At 38.1% G+C, this 14,199-nt stretch overlaps 1 protein-coding gene across 1 annotated transcript in view; it reads right to left on the bottom strand.

Moving 5' to 3' along the window:
- ATP8B4 (ATPase phospholipid transporting 8B4 (putative)) overlaps positions 1-14,199 on the bottom strand; it is a 191,173-nt gene that overhangs the window by 101,387 nt on the left and 75,587 nt on the right. Inside the window, exons 8-10 of the mRNA XM_043554514.1 lie at positions 13,120-13,190; positions 9,619-9,701; positions 390-548 (exon numbers count right to left, since the gene is read on the bottom strand). Of these exons, the coding sequence (XP_043410449.1) occupies positions 390-548; positions 9,619-9,701; positions 13,120-13,190 (313 nt within the window). The remainder of the gene's footprint in view (positions 1-389; positions 549-9,618; positions 9,702-13,119; positions 13,191-14,199) is intronic.

Raw genomic sequence — 14,199 nt, 5'->3', positions numbered from 1 at the left:
TTTGCAAACTACAAAATTAACAGCAGTGAGGGGTGGGGGGCTTTGTTTCATCTACTTCCCCCACTTTAAAGTTGAGTAATACACACAAGGATGGGCATGACTGAGGTGAAGATAAAGAAAGAGAAATTAAACATTGGGGATCTAGCACCCACCAAGCAATGAGGGCCCAAGCACCCCTTAAGAATAAGATCATGATGTCAGTGGCTGCTCACACAGGGGGGCCACCCAGACTATTTCCAGAGCAGTGATGCTGTCCTCTGCCGTCAGCCCAGAGCAGCACCTTGTGTGGAACAGATGCACCATGCTCATCCAACCTGGAGAGATGCAGACTGCCCATGCATACCTCAGGAAGGACTCCCCCATAGCCAACTCCGGGCAGTCATCTGTACCTGCAAATATAACCATTCCGAAACACCAGCTGGTGTTTCTCAGGATGCAGCCCCTCAGGATTATCTTCTCATTGTTGAGGGAGTGCTTGCTGTCCTTCCAAGAGAGAACTCCTGTGAATTTATCTAATTTGTTGTTAGGCGCCTCACAGACAACAGTCCCTGTAAAAAAACAAAAACAAAAACAAAACTTGTTTATGACTCACCTCAAACTCTGTTTGGAAGTCCACAGTACTGTGTTACCACCCTGCTTCTAATACACAGGATATTTTTCCTTTTTTTAGACAGTGCAATGTTATGTACACAAGATTGTACTAGAAAAAACAAGCTTGACGGGGGCGGGGGGCGAGGTGAGGAGGGGGGGCGATGAATACAAAGATGGAAATCTACTAAGTGTTTTTAACACAGCTTTCCGCATTGTTTAAATAACAATAGAAACCTTGAGATCCATGGGTTGTTTTTTTTTTCCTTAAATAAAAATCATTTACCTCTACTTGTAGTTTGTAACAATGATTTCTGAAAAGATAAAGCAGGGACTGTCCTAAAAGTCTTTCTTACACTCTTTTTACTTACTGTGAACTTTTACAGAGGTTAAGATGGCATACTTCCAGTTTCACAACCAAAGTCAATCAGGCCTTTCTAGGCTCAGAATTTCGGGGGTCCTACTATATCCCCCCACCAAGAAACCTGGGCCTTGTTTGCCACATGTGCCTGAGAATGCATGTGATTCTTTTCAGCTGTTCTAGGCTTCTTATCTTGATTAGATGCAGAGTTCTGAGGCCTCTCAAAGCCACCATATAACTTGTCCCAACCTGACCAGAATATGTTTCCAGTTGTTTTTTTTTTTTTGTTTTTTTGTTTTTTTTTTTTACTTCCAGGCCTATTCCAAACCAAGGGTATCCCATTCCAAATCAAAAAATCAATTCGTTCCATTATTTCAGTAAGAAAATACACTTTCAGGGTGGGGGTTCTTTTGACAGAAAAAGAAACCAGAAATAATCTTGTATGGACCTTTTCACAAAATACAACTATTAGATTAAATGCATTTGCACTGCAAACTGCTGGGGTTAAACTTCAATAAGTAATGAGTACCAAGACTTGAAAGACAGAGGGAGAGAAGGCAAAAAGGGGGAAGGAATTAAAAAGAGAGGTGGTGGGGAGATCCAAACAGGGCTCAAACCCAAGTCGGCTGTGAGATTAGCACCTCTCAAGAACAATAAAAATACACGTGTTTAATCAAAGCCAAAGGGAACGTACAAAGTGGCATTTGGAAAATACAAAAGGAAGTCTTCAGCACTGACTGGAGAGAAAGGAGACCAGCCCAGCCTACAGGGCCTCTGTAGTTCTCTGTCCCACCACTCACCCAGCACCTGAACCTAGAGGCTTCTTACACAGACACCCTTCCTTCCTATGATGATGGCTTTTGCTTTTAAAACTCTTAGAGGTGACAGCAGCCAGTTTTCACATGGCCTGATGACTCCTGACCAACCAGATTACTAACATTGGATCTTGCATGAAAAACAAAAGAATAAACAAAAAACAGAAAGGAGAGAGGGCCTCGGGGCCTAAGGACTGCTTTTTCCAAACTCCTTTTTCCTTTCCCCAGTTATAACAAAAGTGCTACCTAAATAGCCCCCACTTGGGCATTCGCTGGTGGCTTCCTGGACATCCACCACTTATCAAGAGTACTGGCAGGATGATTTTGGTGAGGTTAAATAACCTGCACAAAGTCATTTTTTATACAAAGGGAAGTGGCTAAATTCTGGTTGCTCCCATTATGGCCTATCACTGATATTAAAAAGTAAATTAAAGTTGATTTCAACTGGCCCAAGTTGTTTGGACAATTATGTTGTGGAAGAGGGGACTTTTTCTAAATTCTAAGAATCCAAAGTCTTTTCCTCTTGACCAATAATTTTCATTCCTAAATTTTGTAGAAGTTTGAATTGAGTATCGCCAGCAAAACTTGCATAAAATATTGGGTTGATAGCAACCCTTAAAGCTTATTCCAGTTTCTTGACCCAAGACTCAATTTCTCAAGTCTTCAAAGTTGGCCACCAAAAAAACATAAATAAATAAAAATGTGTTTTGGGCAAAAACAACATGATACACAGTCCCTGCCAATAGAAATATAAAAAACAGGCTCATTTGATCATTTTTATTGTCTCAAGCAAAGACTGACATGGAGACAAATACAGCCTTGAACATGTTGGCTCACTCCTCCCTGGCCCCAAGGCTCTTCCAACTTCTGGCCTGACACCAAGGGTGTGGTTCTAGACAGGAACAGGCAGTAAGGCCAAGGGGTTCTGACTTGGTTCTTGGAGGCCAACCCCCAATTCAGCCTTTCTAAAAGACTGTGGTCCTACTGATTTAAGTACTAAATACAGAGCCTGGTCAAAACAAAGTGGTGGGAACAAAGCCAAAGTACATTTTCTTTTTTTTTTTTTTTTGTCTTCAGAAGTACTCAGCTTCCCCTTTCTTAGCCTTGTTAGCATAAAACAAAAGCTTCCAAACTCTTTCTTCCCTTTTCCAAAAAAGGGTAAATAGTTTCCTCTGAAGAGAGCACTGTATTCACGTCGTATCCCCATAGCCTACCATACTGCCTACATAATAAGATCTTAGTGCATATTTGTTGTAGAGATAGAAAAAAAATTCCTATGGTTTCCAAAGAGAAGGTGGGAATTGAGATGGGTGCTAGAGTAGATTTAAGATGAATGAAAGAAGTGGATTTATTTCCATGGTGATAATGATAAAAGAGGAGTGGAAGACCTAGGAGGCTAGCCACCATCATGGGCTTAGGTTGACCTAACTCTAACAAGATACAAATATATCTGAGAACTCTAGGGGGGGAAAGGGGGAACCTTAAAGCACATCAGAAGCAAACAAATAGGTACCCTAGCCATAAAGCATAATAAAGACTAAAGAAAAACTTTAGGACCCTTCTTCCTTTTGCTAATAGTACTGGAAAAGAGTTGGAGGCAGTAAACAGTCAGACAATGAATGAGAAAACAATTTAGGAAAAATAGTATTTTTCTCTCAGATAGTTATTCACTATAAACATGTTTAGAGCACAAAGTCATCTTTAATGTGCAATGAAACAACTGGGACAAAGATCATGTCAATGAGGAGATAGAAATATAATCAGACTAGCTAGTTTTATGTTTTCCCCTCTGAGGAGAACAGATATGAAAGCAGATAGCAATTCACCCAGTTCACAGTCACACAGAAATGTTCTAGGTCCATCCTAGACAAAATCCACAAGATTTTATTCTCACCCTTCCTCAGGACTCTAAATTTAGTCATCTGGGTTGTTGGTTAATAACCAACCTAATAGCTTTTTTTACCTAAAGCATTTACCTCCAAGTGGAAATCTATAGTTTATCATGAAAATGGAAGTCAATACCCAATATTCCATGATTCTCCAGAGAAGTTGGCTTTTGTGATGTATATTATTATTAGCATTATTTCTTGATTATCTGCACTGCAACTCTTTAATAAGACAAATTATCTACTGAGTAAGACATCATCATTGCTGTTAAAGAGTTTCTCCAGCCAAGAGTTTCTCAGAGTTTAGGAGACTGACCATTAATTGTTGCCCTGATGATGTGATACATTTTTTTTCTTAGAAAGAAGAGTGTCACCTTCCTATTTTCTAAAGCCTCTTCATTCTTCAACCTTCAAGCCTCAGCCACCCATCATCACTACCATAATAGCCATATCAATACCAGCAGTAAAAAGGGAAGCTATTCTTCTTGCCTTTAGATGGAATATATGTCTCCTACAATCATATCAGCTACGCTGTTGGGCTGTGCCTCTGTCCAGGTGAATGGGAAACTATCTGGTAAGTAAAAAGTCATAAGATGTTGACCAAGCCTTTTTTTTTTTTTAACAAAAAAGAGATGTTTGTTTTTGTGTATTTTAATTACACACATGCTATTCTTTATAAAGGACCATAAAATACACCAAGATTCCTGAAATAAAGAGTCAACCTTTCCCTGGTTCAGAACTCAGTATTAACAGTCATACAAAATATGTAAACTTGTCATAAACTGCAAAAAAACAGATCTCAGTCCAGTCAGTAACAATATGCAATGGATTCTTAAACACATTTGCACAATTTATATCCAGCACTTTCCCCAAGGCATAAAAATGTCCAGTCTACAAATGTATAACTGAAAATTATCTCCAGCTACTTATTTATAAAAAGCTTTTCAATTCCCGTAAAACTTTAACATGAAAAATCAAGGCCTGCTCTATTTTTAGACTTGTTACAATATTAGATCAACTTATTTATTTTTCCTTACAAAATTCAACAGACTATTTATCAATTATTTTCTGATGTTAGAAATGTATAAAAACATTTATATAAAAATTTTTTAAATAAATAGATTTACCTACCAAAACCCAAAACACTGTCTTGCATGTACTGGTCTCTATAGTTAGCCAACTCTTCTATAAACTCTTGTCAGGGATCCTGACATTCAAGATCACTGAGAACATTGCTGCTTTTTAAAAATATAATGATGTCATCTGAGTCCTAGGTATACTTGATCTCTGGTAATTAATTTTGTGCCTTTTAATTTAGAGTATTCTTAAAATTTATTTCTTATCCTGATCAGGAGCTAGGTTGTCATGCTAATTCCCCTACTTCTCCAATGCTGACTTTCTGCTTGTAGTTCACAGCCTCTTGTGGCCTTCCATAAAATAGGCTTTGCCAGCAGTCTTGGGCTCATAGTCTGGCTCCTCCACTTAGTAATCATGTGCCATTGGGAAAATTATTCAATTTTTCTGAATCTCAAATTCCTTGCCCATAAATTGGAGGCAGTAATAATCTCTTCCTCTCAAGGCTATAAGGATTTAATAAGATAATGTGTACAGTTACTTAGCACAATGCCTGGTATATAGTGAGTGTGTTTATGTGTCAACAACATGCTTAAGGCCTGAGAACTGTAGGATCTTTGCCAAACTAAATCTGGCTCATTCTTTGGGAATGAGCACTTGTTCAAAAGTCTGTCTTCCCTGCCGGGCTATCAGCTCTGTGAAAGCAAGGCTTAGTTCTGATTTATTAACCACTGTATCTGCAGGCTTAGCAAGCCCCTGGTCATTGTGTTAAATAGATTTTTACTGAGTAAATGGACAGATGACTGAGTGAATGAATGAAAGAATGTCTGAAAGTTTCATGCCATGCCTAAGGAGGTTACTAGCAAGACACTGTCCTCAGGTTTAGGTGCAAAAGTGAGGAGGCAGGAAGACTTATGAGGGATATCCTAAGGCCCTAGCCATCTCAGTTTTGAGTCTTGGTGTCCCCCATGAGGACTTCTCTAGGAATATGAGTGGTAAACTCAGGTCTTCAAATACTTGGAAGATGTGCACTTACAATTCAAAAACAAAAAACTGTAGTTTGGTGCTAGAGAAAGTATTTTGGCAAAGTCTCAGAAGAAAAACCACACAATAACTACAAGCAAAAATAACACCATACCCAGATTTGCCCAGAAGTCACAAGCTAAAAGATATACTTAGCACAGACAGAGAGCATGGGAAAGGGCGTGCCTCACATGTCTGTGTCATCTATTAGACCATGCCACAGCTAGGCAGGGCACTTCCAAATGTACACTATGTTGATATCATGCTTTTAGCTTAAACTAAAGGATGCAATATGTGGTTTCAATTCCCACGACTCAAGGAAGGTTTTTCTAGTCATCAGAGGAAAATCTGAAATCTAGTGATAAGCATTATGACAACGGTGAATAAAGACAAAAAAAGGGGAGGGGCTAAGAAAGAAATGGAGGAGAAAAGGTATCAAAGGAAACTCGATAATACATGTGGAGATATCTTCTAATCCTACACACTTCCTACTGCATCTTGTGCCTAGGAGATGCTTAATAAATGGATTTCATTAATTAATATGGAGAGAGCAATGAAAACAGAAGAGGTGAAGAATTACAGAAAGTGAGATAATGTATGCTGGGAGATAGCACATGTAAGCTAACACAAAGGGTGGAAGAGGAAGATGGAAATAGATTAGTAAGAAATGGAGGGAAGGGAGGAGAGAAACGGGTAGAGAAATGTGTGCTTATAGTATAGAGGGTTCGAATGTGTGGGTCAGAGGCAGGGAGAGACTGAAATGAACATGTCTAAACTAGGGTTTGGAAAGAATGGAGTAGAGGAAAAGTTCAAGGCTTTAAGAAAGCAAGAGCTTTAATGGGAAGGATTTAGTGTTTATTAACTATCCCAACACTTTCAAAGACTTTCCACACCACATCTTGCATCACCTTTCTGGTCTTTAAATTTGGCTGCTAACAGGGAAAATATAATTTGTATATTGTGTCTAGTTTATTTCCCCTTAATCCCTCTAGTTATTCCAAGATGCTTTCTTGGAAATAGGAAATCATATTTTAATATACAGTTCAATTCAAAATATTGCCTTAAACTTTAAGGTAGACTGAAATTAAACACAAAATTTAAGAACAAAAGAGTAAATTCAACAGAAATCTGGTCCTTAGTTCAGTTCTAAACTGAAAAGTGACCACAGTTTAAGTATAAATGGTTTGTAAATAGAGAGGTCTGTGTTGCCTTTGAGAAAACAATTATGTTAAAGATTTGATGAGTTACTTATGCTCCATGAAGCAAATTCAAGCCACAACTAGTATGTAATAATTATTAATGTACTTTAAAAACAAATTGTATGAAATATTTTTTAAAACTGTTTTCATAAAGAGGCAAGTCCCTTAACCTTTCAGGATACCCCAGCTATATGAAAGAAACTATTTTAGGTGAGGAAATGTCTTCTGGCTTCAGCCTGAGCAGCACCACTTGTATTGACTTAAATGTGGTGCCTATGTGTTAAATTTTGTTTGAAAAAATATTCTGAGCTGAAGATCTTATAAAATCACCACAACAGATAAGCCCTCTCTCAGCCACCTGCCCTCCAGGAGCAGGGTACCCAGCACTCTTGCTTCATCCTTCAAGTTCCCATCAGGAAGTTTCTACCTCACCCCATTCTTCCACCCACCATTCCCAATCACTTGACCTTAGGCCCTTCCTTTGCCTTCCCCTGTCTTTCTGGGGCCTCATGTTGATCCTGCCCCCCATTTCTGGCATTTGCAACCATTTATTCATGCACTGAATAAGTGTTTATCTAGCACCTATTATGTGCAAGGCATTGTTCTAGGAACTTGGCATATAACAGTGAGCAAAACAAAGATCCCCATGTGGCTTACACTGCAGCAAGTAGAGATGAACAATAAATAATAAACAGAAAATAAATAAGTTATAGAGTATGCCAGATGGTGATATGTGCTATGAGAAAAAGAAAAAGCCAAACAGGGTAGAAGAGATAGAGAGTAAGAGGAGTCATACTCTGATTGAGAAGGAGGATTCTTGGCCCCATTCCTACGGTTGCATGTAAGAAATCAACCTAATCCAGCCTGGCCCTTGATGCACTATCCTGGCCTTGACCTATGATCAGAATTCTTGGAGGGTATGGTAAAGACAGCACTCAACAAATGTATCTGCTTGTTATTTCCCAGGCTCCCTTGCATTTGGGCCAGGCCCATGTGACTCACACTGGTCAACAAAATGTGAAAGGAAGAAGCAGTTAAAAGTCAGTGTGTCCTTGCTTTAGTGTGGTGACCTTAGAGGCCATCAGTCTAGGCACCATGGCTATAAGATGGAAAAGGCCGCCTGACCTACATCAGAATGTGACATGCACAAGAAAAAAAACTTTTACTGTTTACACCACTAAGATTTCTTAGTGTCTGAACTGAATTACAGTATGAAAAAAGTGAACTGGGCAATTATAACAATAATTTTCTGCTTTTTTATGGTAAAGAAGACTAAAAAGCATGAATTTTTACCTCCTCATAGATTGATAGAGGAATAAAGGTACAATTCTGCCAGGAAAGAAATGAGTAATGGTAAATTATATTTAGGTTGCCCTGTTAGGACTCCATAAATATTCTATGAAATATTTTAAGCAAGTATTTTGATTCATGAAAAGAATTTACTTTCCTTGGATTCAAAGAACAGTAAATTTTCATTGAAAAAATTACTTAGGAGAAAATGTATAATTTGTTTTACTCCAATCAAAATATTTCTTGGGCCATTTAAAGTTTCCTGGCTATTCCCCTGACTTAAATCTCAAACTGGAGGAATATTTTTTCTACAAACATTTATTATAACAGCAGACATTTAATAGAGATGAAAATATTAACAGCCTCTAGACAGAGTTTATAAGCAAATGCAAAGTACAGGGAATATAAACTCTAAGGGGTGCACTGGGGAAATTTGACAATTTAAAATTCACCAGTGCTTTACCTCATAGGATCATGCTAGGACGCCTGACCACATTTTCCTTTAAACAGACTCCAAAGAAAATATTTGGAAGACAGTCTCAAACTCAAAGATTCATTAATAAATAAAACCAATCTATATGGAAATATTTGTGTTCAAGGACAGACATACAAATGTGTAAAGCAAGAGACCATTGAACCCAAAGATTCTCCCATAGCCTATTCTGGTGCCTATAGCCCTACTGTTAATGGTTCTTTCCTTTTACTCTTGAAGGATTTTGTTTCTCTGTGACAACTTTAACAGAAAATAACAAGACATAAGTGGAAAAGAACAGGCAGAGGAGATGGTTTCCCATGCTGAGAAGAAGGGACTGGGTTGAGTGGTGTGAAAGTTGTGATAAGGAAACCATGGTCTCAAAGAGCAACAGCTGACCGACTTATTAATAAATCAGAATTTTCTTCCTGAACACCTACTACCTTTAAGACATTATGCCAGGCACTATGCAAGATACAGAAATATATGAGGCTGGATTATTTTCTTGGCAAACTTTGCAGTCGAGTATTTGGTCTTTGTCATGGAGCCAAAGAATAGGTGAATGGTTAGACCTAGAGCTAGAAGTACAAGTATGGCTTGTGTTCATCCACAGCAAATCTGCACAGGACCCCACGGAGGCCAAGGTCAGGCAAGGGAAGGGTATTGTGGGACTAGAGGAAATGAGGTCTACAGAAGAGGAAACAAGGATGAAATGAACAATGAACTAATAAAGCCATTCTCCCCTTGGTAAACATTTTTACTCTTTTGCATGAGATTACAGGCTTTGATGCCTGCAGAATTTTATGTCCTTCCACCAAGTAAAAAGAAACATGAATTAAATTTCAGATAATTATTTCATTACATTACTTTTCGGTTTTGTGATTTTTGTTTGTCTGTTTTAAACACTTACCATCAAACTTTGCAAGTCTGCTAATATCTGCTCCAAGTTCTGAGGTAACTGATAGCGCATGGCGGACTTTCAGGTTCGTTTCCCTATGAAATTAATTGACACAACATGAATTTTTACATGGAACAGACCAATAGCATCTTACATAAAGTAATCGGGCGGGTGCAGCACATGCAAAACCCAACATAAGAGATTCAAGAAACTCCCTTCAAATGTCATTCACACCTCTCACAATGTCTCAGTAAAGTGGACAGGGCTTTGCATGCTCCCGAGAGTTGGCATTCCACCCATGGCACATCTGCATAACAACACAGTAATCTGTTTTGTTATTTGAAAGAACAGAGTACATAATAAATATGGTTTCATTCGAACCTACTCAGACATCATGCATGAGTTACAAAACACATTAGGAATGGGAACACAGTTGCCAAATAAAGGAGGCCAGTATCACTCTGGAGTCTACTATCTACATGAGAATTTTACTTGTAAAAGATGGTCATGGCTAATTTCACAGTAGCTGCAATTTAAATGGGAAGGGGAATATAGCTTTCTGCCCTGTAGAGAATCAAGCCCAAAATCCCAGAAGTCTGGAATCATACAACCAGACAGGAACTCAGCAGGTCGTAGTGAGCTGGTCATCTTCTTTCAGGCGGAACCACAGATAACATTGGACAGATGGCCCTGTGGTCCTCATGAAATGACCAGTTGTGAAGATTGTATGGCCATTACTCACATCTCGCATGTAAGGGCTTGACATGCTGGTTTTCTCACTGAGTTCAACCTAGTTTTCTTCTACTGTAGCTTAACATCATCGGTCAGAGTTCTTTTGTGGAAATGTTTAGTAGTGAGTTCACTCAGTCTGCAAATACTGATTGAATACATACCATAGTCACCCATGAGATTCAGTGCTGCCCCACAAGGGTTACTGTTCTCTTTAGGGAAAGAAGTGGTAGGTAAAAAGCAAATATCACCATTTGGAATGACAAACCATGAAATAACTGAATTCAGAGAACCAAGAAGTAGGTACTTGAGAAGGCATTTAATCTAAAATTCCCATAAAGGAGTTTCACAATGATAGGACAGCATGAAATTAATTCAAGGAGTACCCCTTGGTGAAATAGCTTTCTGTAGGAGACACTAAGTTGGATATATAATTGCAGTTACCTTGTTTAAAACTAATCTCATGGCACAGTCTTTGCCAAATCGATCAACTCCTAAGAGGCAGAAATGAGTAGAGGTTGAGATACTCAAGAAGAACTTCAAACTGAGGTAGAAATTGAGCTGGGCTTGAAGAACAAGAGTGAAATAGTGGCATTGAGGCCAAAGGGCCAATGTGCCCATCGTTTAAGCAAACTTATATTAGGCAGGGGCACCAGTTAAGCAAGACAGCCATCGTTCCTTAACCTAGCTCTACACAACGTGTCATTCATCAAGGTTTATCATCTTTTTAAGCTAATTCCTCAGAATTCTCTCCAGCATCTCACGTCCATCTTCAGATGTGTAAACTAAAAGGGAAAAGTAATCCCCAAGACTCCTAATTAATAGTGTTGTGTCATGCCATAGTCTTCTTCCTATGCCTCAGTATCTTGGCTTCAAACTTCAAAATGACTTTCAGCATAAGAAATAATACACAAAGATCCTGTATACCCTTTCCTTAGTTTCCCCAACAGAAACATTTTGCAAAACTATATCACGATGTCACAATATCACAATGGATACCGATACAGTCAAGATGGGGAACACTGACATCACGTGTAGCCACACACACTTCCCTGCCTCCTCTAACCCATTTTTAACACCTGCAACCACTAATCAGTGGTCCCTTTCTATCATTTTGCCAATTCAAGAATGCTACATAAATGGGCCTTTGGGATGTGACCTTTCGGGATTGGCTTTTTTACTCATCATAATTCTCTGAAGATTTATCCATGTTGTTGAATGCATCAATAGCATTCCTTTTTATTGCTCAATAGTGTTCTACGGTATGGATATACCACAGTTTGTTCAACATGTTGAAGGATATCTACGTTGTTTCTAATTTTTGGATGTTACACATAAAGCTGCCATAAACATTTGTATACAAGTTTTTGTGTACCTTAAGTCTTTATTTCCATGGTATAAATGTACAGGAGTGAAATTACTGGGTTGTCTGGTAGTTGCATGTTTAGCTTTTTAAGAAACTGCCAAACTATTTTCCAGAGTGATTGTAGTATTTTACATTCCCATCAGCAATATGTGAGTGATCATGTTTCTCTAAATCCTTGCCAGTATTTGGAGCTGTCACTATTTTTAATTTTAGCCATTCTGATAGGTATGTACTGACATCTCATTGTGGTTTTCATTTTAATGTCCCAAAGGACTAATGATGTTGAACATCTTTTTATGTGCTTATTGGCCATCTGTATGTCATCTCTGGTGAAATGTCCCTTCATATCATTTGCTAATTTACTAATTAGATTGTTTTCTTAATATTGAGTTTTCAGCATTTTTCAAATATTCAAGATAAAAATATTTTGTCAGACAGACAGTTTGCAAATATTTTCTCCTAGTCCTTAGTTTGTTTTTTTCATCCTGTTAACAAGGACTTTTGCACAGTTACAATTTTTAATTTGAGGAAGTCTGATTTATCCAATTTTCCTTTTATGAATTATATGTTTTTTGTGTCAAGTCTAAGACCTCTTTGACTAGCTCTAGATCTTGAAGATTTTCTCCTATGGTATTCTCTAAAAGTTTTATAGCTTTATGTTTTACATTTGAATTCAATTTCCTTAAAAGTTACAGGGTTATTCAAATTGTCTATTTCACATTGAGTTTGTTGTGGTACTTTGTGTTGTGATGAAGCTGTCTTTTTCATCTAAGTTGCTAAATATGTATGTATAAAACTGCTTGGAGGATTTTCTCAACCTTCTGGCATCTTCATGATCTGTCATAACATCCCCTGGTTCGTTCATGATATTGCTATTTTGTGTCTTTTTCAGTGTTCCTAAGGTTTATCAAATTTATTGATGTATTCAAAGAATCAGCTCTGTCTTTGTTTCATTGATTTTTCTCTTTTTGTTTTCTGCTTTCAAGTTCACTGATTTCTGCTCTTGTCTTCATCTGCTTCCTTCGTTTACTTTAGGTTTATACTGTTATTTTAGAGGTTCTTGGGATAGGATATTGCATTATTGATTTGAGATTCTATTTTTCTTTTCAAGTGTATGCATCTAGTGCCATAAATTTCCCTCTCAGCACTATTTTAGCTACTGCCTAAATCAAGGGTAGGACCACCCAGGCCAAATAGACATAGATCTATTTAACTCACTGTTTCTCAAAGAAAATAAATTCAAGAGAAAAGAGCTTTCTACAGATCCACAAAGTAATTAACAAATAGAATTTGCAAGTTATATTCCTAGTTGTTCCAAGAAAATTAAGTGAAAAATAAGATTTAGGTTAAGTCCTGTTCCTAAAGCTATTACTGTTAAATTAAAAATCAATCTAATTCATTATTCTTTAATAACTTACCCATCAAGCTCAGCAGTTTCAATATAACAGAGGCCATGTGGCTCACTACTTGATAGGAGAAGCAGATCAGCCTATTTTAAAAAAAAAATCATCAAGAACACTTGAGAAGGAAGAGTGGTTGAAAGCCTTCTATGTTGGATCATCCCTCCACTTACTAATGAGCCAGGAGTGCCTTAGGAAAAAAAATGAGAGAGGTAAAATCCTGTTCCACTTTTCTGCTACATGCCTCAAATACAGCCTTCCCTCTACTTCTCTGTTCCTGTTGAGCATACCCATTGAATATCAGAATATAAGCAAGGGCTAGGGGGTATCATATAAATTTATAGCCACTTCATTTACTTTTTTGTTTGCAAAAATATATATAAAATTCTACTTTCTTGTCTTGATAATTACTAATGGAAAATATACAACTTTCCCCAATAAGTAAGATCATTTTAATTCCCTAGTATTATCCTTTAAGAGTAGGGGGTAGGCAAAGCTGACGGGGAAAAGACAGAAGTAAAGTAGGAAGAAATTGAAAATCACAGAAAAATAAGGCAGGCACGGAAAATTAAAAAATAAATAAAATAAAAACATAAAAAAAGGAAAAAGATGATGGGTATAAAGAAGGGAAAAGATAATATAAAACAGGGGCTAAGCAAGAGGCAAGACAGAATAGAAAATGCTATAAGTGACAGCAGACAACATTCAGAAACTAAGTAGTTGGTCTTTCACAGAAATAAATCATTCTGTTCAGCTGTCCATTTGAGCTTTAAAAATGACCTTTCACGAGGAGTTGCGGCAAGATGGCGGCTTAGGAGGACACTGGGCTCACCGCACGTCCTGCTGATCACTTAGATTCCATCTACACCTGCCTAAATAACCCAGAAAACCGCCAGAGGATTAGCAGAACAGAGTCGCCGGAGCCAAACGCAGACGAGAGGCCCACGGAAGAGGGGCCCCTCCTGAAGTGGATCACCTAAGGAGAAGCGATCTAAGCCTTCCCCTCCTGCCCCCGTGCACCTTGCCTACCCACCCCAGCTAATATGCCAGATCCCCAGCATCACAAGCCTGGCAGGGTGCAAGTAGCCCAGACGAGCC

This window comes from Prionailurus bengalensis, chromosome B3 (genome assembly GCF_016509475.1).
Source record: "Prionailurus bengalensis isolate Pbe53 chromosome B3, Fcat_Pben_1.1_paternal_pri, whole genome shotgun sequence".
NCBI lineage: Eukaryota > Metazoa > Chordata > Mammalia > Carnivora > Felidae > Prionailurus > Prionailurus bengalensis.
The sequence above is the reverse complement of the archived record's forward strand: the minus strand, read 5'-3'. Positions and strand labels throughout refer to the sequence as shown.